We start from the raw sequence: 11,079 nt of genomic DNA, 5'->3' as shown, positions 1-11,079 counted from the left end.
CACAGAAAAATAGCTAGGTTTTGGTATTCGCCACTATTCGGCGACCAACGCGTAGGTATTATCAGATGTGGAAATTGATTGCACAAAATAGCTTTATATTAAGTTATTAATAGAACGTTTTGTTGCCTAAATCATTGTAAATCTGTTGCCAAAAAAAACTCACACGAAAATTTGATGCCCCCTCCCAAAAAAAAGTGCTGCTAGGGGCAATTGCCCTCCTTTCCCCACTCGCCTAAATACGCCACTGTGTGTAACTATTTACTATAGGTAACATGGTTTACTACATTCTGTGAGTTATTATACCAATCCATGTAGGTCGACATATAGGTACCTACTGCAACGTGCAATATGCATCATGCCATTATATACCTATGCTAATATTATAAGACGTATATGGTATATCCAAATAATCAGTGGCTTACGCACGATTTTTCAATGTAGGGGAGGGGCTTGAAAATAAGTTATAATTTTATTTTTATTTTGTCCAGTCTAATAATTTCAGACGTTTATTTGAGGTATTTTAAAATGTTTGTAACTCCTCAACTTTTCTGGTAGAAAAAATGCTCTGATCATAAACTTCGATTCCCGATGTATGTTTTTGGAAGCAAATTGTACTTTTTGAGGTCGAAATTGAAAATGCTCAGTGTTTTTAAAAATAAAATAATACGGCTATACATAATTATTAATACTCAGTGAAACCTCTATAAATACCGCACACTCTTAGTCGCAGAAATTGTATGCGCTATTAAGAGGGTCTCTTGTAGAAAGACTGTTATTGGTGAGTGGATTCTTATAAAAACTGTCCGCTATTTGGAGGTTTCACTGTATAGTGAGTTATGCGTACAATAAATATAATTACATATTTATACATATATGACATATTGTATATTTGTACCTATAGATAATATTAGATAGCTTAATAGCTATTGCCTATTTACTATTTAGTATTTAACGACGACGGCCGCCGCGTCTCGGTGGAAACGCGCCCTCGTAAAGTAGTACGACCAACGGCCGCGGGTGGCGGCCCGATCGCATCACAACGAAGGTCGCCCTTGCGCACACCCGTCTGCCATCACCCGTTCGTGTGAACGCAACTACGCAAGTACTGATGTACACAACATCAGCGCCAGTCTTACCCCTCCGTCGTACGTACGTGTGTTCTTCTGGCGTCACTGTAATTTTAATTCGGTTTTCGGTTGTTTTTTGCTCTTCTGGATAAAATAACAACAATATATATAGAGCACGCATTTCTTTTTGTTGTTGTTGTTATTAATGGTTTAAACGTATTACGACATTACTAATTGTTTTTCTGTTTTTTAGTATTTTTACTCGCCGCGAAAAAGTGCGTTTGTGGCTTGTGTGCGCCCAGCGATGTTGTTTTGTGATCCCTTGCAACGTTATTTAAAAACACAATACCTAATTATAATATTATCACAACAATTGTGATAAATGATAATGTTCTAAAGTTTAAATTGTAATTACATATCGCCGTGTGAATGTGCTACGAGTGCCTCTTATACGTATAGGTAATAATTTTATACAAAACGTATTTTCTAATAATGCGTTACTTGCTTCGTCGTGGTGTCCGATCGGAAATCCGATGGGTACTTGGGCAGCTGTAACTTAAACGAAATCCACGACAATTGGTCAAAAATTTTGATGAGTGTCAAAAGTCATGCAGGTGAGTGAATGTCAAATTTGCGAGGGAAAAAATGTTTTCCTAAATTTACGTTTGAATAACATTTTTATAAGCTTTTGAGTATAGTTTTATAAACTTTCTTAAACGATTTAGGCACTTATTGTTTTTTTTTTGATAGGTTATAATATTATATGTACAGTTATTACCTATAATTTATATAAAAATAAAAAGGTATGCTATTGCCATAGTAATTTGAAGATTGTTTAAATTAGTTTTCTAAACCTTATTTCATTCATGATATTTTTCAACTTTGACAATATTTTGCACATTACCTATATTCATATTATTTGTAATAGGTAGTTAGGTAGTTAAGTACATACAATTTCTTAAGATTCTTTTACCTAAAGCTTCTATTAAACTGCCCAATTTCTTTAACAATATAATAATAACATATAAGTAATATTAGGTATGTACCTATATATTCTTACCTAACTTCATATTAAATAATTTTCAAAATGTTACCTAAATGATAGGTCCAGATTTATCATTAAATTTTTTAATAAAATAACAACAGTCAGAATTTAATGCTTTTACATATTTCAATTACGCTTAGTCTAATTTTATCTTTTTACTATAGAAAATCAAAGGGATATGTTTGGAACATCCGTCATGCGTCGGTCATACTCTACCATATCAACTGTGCAGTGATGGTAGCTGCGGCAGCGTATTCGGACAAGGAAAAGCCTCCATGAATAATCTGAAAAATGCCTCGCTCTGCCTTTACGCACTTTATGTCGGTCATCTGATACGGCATGACGACCGAATCAACCGACCAGCCACTGCTATCTGCTGGGCCCTTGTTCACAGACCCAAACGCCCGATATCGGTGCGCGTCTAATGATCCATCTTGTAGTCATGGCGTCGTCGCTCGACCGGCGACTGCCGCTAACATGAACCAAGTGCCGAAAGGTTACTGTTATTCGACCGAAAATAATCAAACTGTCAATAGTGAGTGTGATAAAAGTTATCACTGTCCTAACTCAACTGCAGTTGTCACTTTGACTAATAACATTGTTTCAACCCCAGCAGCTTTTGTGTCTTCAATTACTGTACCAGCAGGATGGAGACGAATTCACAATAAAGGAGTCATACATTATATAAGGTAAATTAAACATTGAATATAATTCAAAAATACTTAGTAAAACTTTTAGTTTTATAAAATGAGTAGGTAATTAAATTCAATTAAATTCTTAAGATAATACCTAACTTATTAAAGAAGTATTTAGTGGAGTCTATTATTTAGAATCAAAGTATTTGGCTTGGAGATTTAAGTTGTAAAAATAAATATATTTTTTTTAATTTGGTATATTATATTTATTTTTTACTTGCAGTAATAAAAATATGGGCAGCTATGTATAAGTAAATATTTTTGTATAGGTAAATCATCTTCAAAATAATTTTTACTTACTGATTAATTTAATTCAAAGAAATATTACTAACAGCTAAGTATTAAGACAGTTTTTTTTTTTGTAAATTAATTTAACACTTAAATAATTATAAATAATATTAAGTAGATATATAGTGAAAAATATTTTATTCATTTAAAATTGAAATCTGAAAATCTATTTTGTGCCCTAGTTTTGATTACCTATATTAAAAATTAATTTAAAAAATTAAAGGTTAACAGTGATTCTCTTCAAAGTGAACTAATAGGTTATTTAACTAATTTTTGTTTTATTCTAATTTTAAAGACAGTTTACATTACTCTGTTGAAGAGTAACAAGTACAAGTTAAAGTATTAGTCGAGGTAATAGTGTAAACAATAAACATGGTTTTTATAAGTGGCGTGGAAAAATATGTTCTATCTAGCGAATTAAATAATTTATAATGACTTATGAATTATGGCCTTTGTAATAGGTACAAACGTCAAGTTATTATTACTATTTTCGTCATATTTATTAAAATATGTTTAAATTATTTCAGTAAAACTATTTTTACTATGTATTTATTAAGGTATTACTACCTTATTAAATAATAACCTTATTATTAAAATAACACTATTTTATAATCAATGGTAGGTATTACGTTATATCTTAATTTCCAATGGTTAAAACAATGATTTGAAAATGAAGGCGCTAATACCATATTACGTTATCCTTTAAAGTCCCCTATTTAACCTCTATTATCCTCTTGGTGGGTTATTGGAAATATCTGCTTCTGTGTCGGCGAAATTCTGACCTAAAATACTATATTACACCATGGGGTGTCTTTGATTTACTACTGTATAAGAAGCGTTCTTCTTTTGAAAACACGAGGTTTCAATACAAATCACCTGGCTTCCAGGCTTAAAAGACCTTTTTCCCCCAAAACTACACCCTAATATTGTAAATTATACCGGACATTCCTTATGTACCAAAAGACGTGTATCTGACTTCTATAGAAGTATAATACGCCATGACCATTGACCGCAACCGGCTACCCATTTTACAATCCTGTTAAATTTGAAAAACGTTAAGTGTAGAGAACAGATGATATTAATAATATACGTATTTCGTGACACCGTGTCAGCTTCGTATATTTTTTCTGGGAACATGGTTTAATGCTTCAAAATTATTTAAATTTTAAACTACTGCAATACAATTTATGAAAATAGTCAATTATTTTTACACATTAACAAGAATTATTTGGTTTCAAATTATGTTATTTATTTATAATTTATATAACAAGCGTACTTTTGTAATACTAATTTTTGTTACGAAAAAAAAAGTATTTTAAACAAATGCCGAAATTTAGAATAAAAATATGATTACATTAATTTAATGTGTTTTGGGTTTATTCTAAACTGAGGCTTGACAAAAAAACCAAATATTTTATACATTTAATATTTATGACTTAGTTATATTGTTTATAATGTCTTGAGTTATTTTTGTACACCTAATGAATAATATCGACATATTTTGTTCATTTTTGATAACCCTAATACCTACATTTATAATTTATTTATTTATCTATTAAAAGAATGTATTTTGATTTCATTACCAAATACTAGCAGGTACCTAATCTAACCTTCATCACTACTAATCCATACGATTTCGACCTCTAAATATATCTTATATAATTACCGACAACTGATTCTAATTCAATTATCATTAGACTACTAAAAAAGGAAATATAAAATTTATGTTCATGGTCACCACTCACCAGCAATGAAGGAAGAAGTACGGGTACACCTAAATGTACAACCTAAACGTTCACCAGCTGAACAAAATGTGTCCAAGTTATTTAAAGAAAAAAATACTAAATTGAGTGTAATCGCGACTGGTTTAATTTTTTTAGTGATATTTTAGCTGTACCTGTGTTTGAAGTGATTAACCTTGTTGTAATAAACCAGTTTAGTTGGCCACTGAAAGGGTAAACATGCTTCTTAGGTGCCTTATTCAAATCTGATTCAAATAAATTTAATCGTATTAAATAATTTGTTACACGACTACACGATAAATACCTTTAAGTATCATCATACAATAATAGATCAAAGATTTATTGTTAGTTGTTATATAAAAACTAGTTTGACAATATTATTTTTATTTTATGGTCAATTCTTTATTTATTTGTGTTGATGCTTCTTGTTTTCTTATCATACATATCATGTCATAATACTATTATATACAGTTTGATATTTCAGTCAACAGTTAATATATTTTAATATGACTTGCTGTATTAAATTATTTTATAATATGATTAAATACTTCGCTAGCTAGTGTCGTTCCTATCCATAAATTATCCCTCAACAATTTTATTATGAACTTATCATCCCTATAATATTATGTTATTATGTATCTTTACTTATTCAAATATTATTTCACTTGGGATTATGACAGTCATGCGAAGTATAAAAATAACACTTATGAATTGTTATTTGGAAAGGTTGTAAAGTAAACATACTATTATACTAAGAGCACTACGTTATCTCCATCTTACGAACGTACAACATGGCAAATTTGTGTTCAGCAGTCCTAATTGTGTGTACCTAGTAAACTTTAAATAATAGACTTTATAATCTAACTTTAGTAGGGAGATTATCTGTGTTTTCTATTAGATATTTTACAATGTTTTAATTTTCAAGGGAGCTATCAGAATTTTTTAACTGTAATATTATTTTTACATACGCATAAGTATTATAACTTGTAAAAATTTTAACATCGCAACAAATCCACGAAAACGCAAACCTTTCTTACCCTTAAGTTTGATAATATTCAATTCAGTGTTGAATAATGTGTTTACGTGTATTGTGTATTGTCTATAGACTGTCCTGCATTGTTAAGTCAGCTTAATTTTAAGATCCCTAGCTTCCATACTCCCAAGCAACTTACCCGTTTTTCGTTTATGAGTGATGAGTCCTTTTCGAAATTTATACGAGGATTACAGGGATTTAAAATTGAAACAGATATGAGTCCTCTTCGCTCGTAAAATATCGGTCTATATAAGTAAATGATAATGACACCGGAAAGTCTATTTTGATAAAAACTCGAGATTGGCCCTTTTCGAAATTCCCAATTCAAATATAATATAAACAAAATAATAAATATAATCAAATCTGAAAAAATCAGCAATTTTTACGAAAAAACTCCTACTCATCTTTAGTATTGGACTGGGCAAACTAATTGATGTATTATTGTATATATTTTGTATATAAGAAAAACAATTCTGTTCAGTCATTCCGTCAACTTCAAACGTTTATAAAAGAAAAATAATACCAATGAATTTTTGATGATTCTAAATTGCTATATAATAAAGACTTATGAAGAACCTTTTATTAATTTTTTAAGCTTTTTGACATAAAATTGTGTTGCCCCCTCCCTAAACCGAAATCTTGGCTATGCCACTAAAGGAGTTTGTTAAGAAGACACTACACGGTAATTTGTTGTCTCCGTCTTACAAGTGCGTAACATAGCAAATTTACGCTCAGCAGATCACGTGTAGCTCCGTTAGTTTAAAAATTAGAGTGAATCGATCTATTATGAAACTTGACGGTAAGAATATTATCCTTGTTTGTATTTGGGTTTTTTACGATAGTTCAATTTTTTAGCAAGTTTTGCGTATATAATATAGCATACATTTAAAATGTTCATAAGTGATTTAAAAACTGAATTATCGTAAAAAACACAGATAATGTTCTTACCATTAAGTTTCATAATAGGTATTAGGTGGTCGATTCAATCTAATTTTTAAACTAACTGAGCTAAACGTGATCGGCTAATAATAAATTTATTATGTTATGCACTTGTAAGACGGAGTCACCAATTAATATCCGTATTATTCTAAATGATAATGTTCAAATTTTTAATAAATCAAATTAGTTATTTTTAGCTTTGAATTGTTAACTTCATATCACGAATGAACGTAAATGTGACACTTAACACATAGGTTTGGTTATATTCTTTCGGTACGGACAATGCGTCTAACGTAACTAGAAATTGCCAGCGACCAGCATTTTACGCTTAATAAATTGCTGACACTGACAACCTTTAGATTTTAAGTTAAAATTAAAGATTCATAAAAGAAAGAAAAACAATTATGTTTTTATTAGAAAGCTGATTTATTTTTAAGTGTCTAATTAAAACTGAGAGCGTCTCAGCTGGTGTTTGTTGTTGCAACAAAAAGGGCTATTCTCACGATTTGTCGTCTTTTTTTATCGAGTTAAGGGCCGCTGCCGCCAGGTAGCTCCTTCAGGACTGTATTGATTACCGGCTAACCGAGTCAATTAACTGTCGGCTGTGGCGGAAGCGTCCATGAGTGACGTCACAGTATATTAAAGGCATCCCACCCACCCCAGGGACGCGTCGGCAGCTTTTAAACGATTTACTACCGTTTCAGGGCTTCCCAAAATAATATAATTTGTAAATTATATAAACACATTTTTAACAAATACATCATTGGAAATACATTTCTTCGTATTAAAAAGAAGTTCCAATGTGTACGATTTATTCATGTCTGATCTTGTAATAAACAAATGCTGTACAGATGTTTTATAGGTAGTGTTTTATTTTCTAATCTATAAAATTGTATAATATGATACATTCTATTTTAATTTCTTGCTCACCTCAGGTCTTATTTTCCGCCCAGTTATTCTAAACGAATTACTTTACCTTTTTTTTTTCGTCATCATACTTATCAATGTCTGTTCGATTTATAGGAACGTAAGTTGAGTAAGACGATGGATGCACATAAATCTTGGTACACGAAATACGGGATTTACAGGTTAGAAACCGGAGGAAAAGACAAGAGGGTGTATTTGATGGATGGTTTGCTACCGCTTTACTTCTCAAACTGCGTTAATTTCGGATTTAGGATTGCGCAGATTGCAAGACGGTTTAATTTGGTCGTGATACGGTTAATCGACCGTTTGTAACATTAGACCCTTTTAACTTGGAGACATGAAATATTAAGGCTTGCTTAACTTGCTATTTAAACTTTTAATGGACATTTTTATTAGAGTAATTCAAAATTTTGTTTTATTTCAAAGCTTATAATCAAATAATTACGACGCAATGAATAAATTATTAATATAAAATAAACTAATTGAAAACAATTTTCATTCATAGTTGTTCATAATATTATTGTCACCGTAATGGCCTATTAATTACCTATTTGATATAATTTAATTTATACGTAGTATAGTTTGGTAATATCAAGTGAAACACTTTCGACCGCTCTGTATACGTTTATTTTTGTATCTACTTAATCGCCTCGTTGTTGTCGATGGCGACGGAGTCAATAGTGTTGTTAAGAGATATTTTGATACGTGGTTCGGTGGAGGTGCGCAGGGATTTACCGTCCGTAAACTTCACTTATACCCTTTACAACTACAACAGGCGGCCGGTGGTTCCGCCCGGTGTGATCGCCGCCTCCGGGTCCGTCTTATTGATTTACCCCCTTGGAAGAACACACACAGTCACGCGCGACCGTCGTCCCCACACCCGCAGCGGCTCTGGTTTTCTTTCGGGTTATGTAATGTTACGACATTTGATCCAGTAGAGAGGGCTTCTCATCCGCCGGGAACCCCTTTACCACCCCCTGACGACTTTTTACCCGGATAAACCCCGTGTATACCCGTCGTCGTCACCTAATGCGCTTTATTGATGTTTAGCCTTTTGAAGAGCCGTTTCCGGAGTAGCGTACGGCGTACACACACACAAGAGCGCATAGCTAAACGCCCTTCTCCTCGTCTGTCCCATGACTTACACAAATTAATTTCCGTCGCTTCCAAACGACCGATCAATTTCGTCTTTTCGTGTTTGTTTTATTTATTTATTTATTATTTTTTTCCCCACTCATTTTTCCCGTTCCTATGCGCAACGTATCTACCCGATGCGACTGACTATCCGTCTGGCCGCGTCCCATAAATGGCAAGAACTGGTGTACACGTATCGATGCACTTTTGACAGATCCGCCGGCGGCGGACGAGGAGCGCGATCACGAGAGACGCGTGAAACCGGTTTGCGGCTCGCTCGAATTGTGCAATTGCTTGGCGGGCAGTGCAATATTACCACCGCCGCCGTCTGCCTACACAGTTCACGGTATTTTCTTTTCCGATCATCGCCGCTGTCGTTGTGAGAGGAGAAAAAGAAGAATGCGTTTCTATAAACCGGTCCGCGCATTATACATACGCGTGTGTATAGAGGGGCGGGAAAAAAAGAAAGAAAAAAACGAGTGCAAGCTGTTTGAACACGAAATGCAACGGACAAATGTTTTTTTTTTACCTTTCGTTTATATACTATAGGTACTATCTACTAGGTTTTCATCGCGGTATTAGGTATATAATATTATAATATTATATACATAAGTTCGTGCGTTGAGATATCGCATTAAATAGTTATTTTAATGTAACTATAATAATAATAACATTAATAACGCGTTATACATGGTATTTTATTGTACAAATAACATCCCGCGTTTAAAGGTAAACTGAACGCTATGAGATGTAGAGAAGGTACCTATATATTATATTTACACGTTGCACACGTGTCGATCAATTTTTATGTAAATAAAATAAACACACGTTTTAAATATTACAAATTATAATATAATATATACCTAAGTATTTATTACGTATTTGTTTTTATTGCCGAAAGTTTGACGATGATGAATCTATTAACTAGGCGATTAAATACAAATACAGCCGACGTTTAAATCTTGGGTTTCAATTTCCCAACTGTTAATATAGTTTCCAAATTTAACCTTGTTTCTATATAGGTGATAATATGTTCAAACATTCTCACATCATTTTCGTATAAATTATATGCTTTATCATAAAAGAACTATGATTTATTTGAAATTTTAACTCGGAGTTCTCGACCTTTCAAACAAAATTCCCCTTCAAATAAATATAACTCATTAAGATTTTGATAACTGGACATTTTTAGTAAGTCAAATTTTTTTTCTCCTTGAAATTTCCCCAAGAGTACACTGTATATTACTTTAATATGAAATTTCTATATTAACAATAATTATACCTATATTTTTTGTATATTTCTAAATGAAAAAACAATTTAATCCTCTTTTAATATTAACCCATTTAGTTTTATATATTTATATTAAATTATAATTATACTATAATAATTAATAATATTTACTATTCATCTCAAAACTAAGTAATTGCCATTATATTTATTTTGGAGAAATTAGTAAAAAATTAAAAAAAAAAAATGTATTTTATTTTAATTATTAGTAGTAATTTCAATCATGGTAAAACGCACTTGTTATGATAAACAACTTTTGATTCCTTGTCTATTTTCATATTTTGTTATTGACTATTAAACATTTGAAAAACTCGTTTTATTTTACATCGACTCAGATCACTATATCTGAAATTCTGAACTATGAATATGAAATAACAAACTGACAGAATCGTAAATTCCCTAAAACAGCAATAGATGCTTTACGTTTATTTTAAAACTGTCTCAAACTGTCAACGGGTTAACCTTATTGGTCATTGATGAAAAGTGGTCAATGATTCTGAAAATTTTCATAACTGTTATGTATCAAAAATCAAGAAAAGTTGATTTACTTTTATAGGTATATGATCTATTTAATGACAATTCAATTTTGTTTAACATTAGATTTAGTAGAAATATTTTATTATTGGGATTTAATTACATACATTCTGTTGTTGTTGTGCGCGACCCCGTGTCAAACTGTAGGTAATCATTTTTTCCATTCACTTCCATTAAAAAGTCCTGCGAACGCTTCAGATTATAAAGTATCACTTAACGTTACATATAATATATTATACATTGTATTGTCTATACACTTGCTTACTTTGTCTGTAAATGTTATTTCTTCGAAGCTAGAAAATTAAAACATTATGATAAATAATGGCTTGTATGGGCTAATACCTCAGCTAATACAATTTGAAAATAAAAATTTGACTTTATACTTTG

General features: G+C 31.6%; 1 protein-coding gene across 4 annotated transcripts in view; it reads left to right on the top strand.

Moving 5' to 3' along the window:
- The first annotated feature begins 1,092 nt into the window (after positions 1-1,092).
- Positions 1,093-11,079, top strand: part of LOC100167706 (histone-lysine N-methyltransferase 2D) — a 28,604-nt gene continuing 18,617 nt past the window's right edge. For 2 of the 4 annotated variants that reach the window (XM_008187586.3, XM_008187585.3), the window contains exons 1-2: positions 1,093-1,681; positions 2,277-2,801. In XM_008187586.3, the coding sequence (XP_008185808.1) occupies positions 2,452-2,801 (350 nt within the window). In that variant the 5' untranslated portion in view covers positions 1,093-1,681; positions 2,277-2,451. The remainder of the gene's footprint in view (positions 1,682-2,276; positions 2,802-11,079) is intronic. The other 2 variants (XM_001952690.5, XM_008187587.3) reach the window with 2 other exon arrangements.

The sequence above is a fragment of the Acyrthosiphon pisum genome, chromosome A1 (assembly GCF_005508785.2).
Source record: "Acyrthosiphon pisum isolate AL4f chromosome A1, pea_aphid_22Mar2018_4r6ur, whole genome shotgun sequence".
Lineage (NCBI taxonomy): Eukaryota > Metazoa > Arthropoda > Insecta > Hemiptera > Aphididae > Acyrthosiphon > Acyrthosiphon pisum.
The sequence above is the reverse complement of the archived record's forward strand: the minus strand, read 5'-3'. Positions and strand labels throughout refer to the sequence as shown.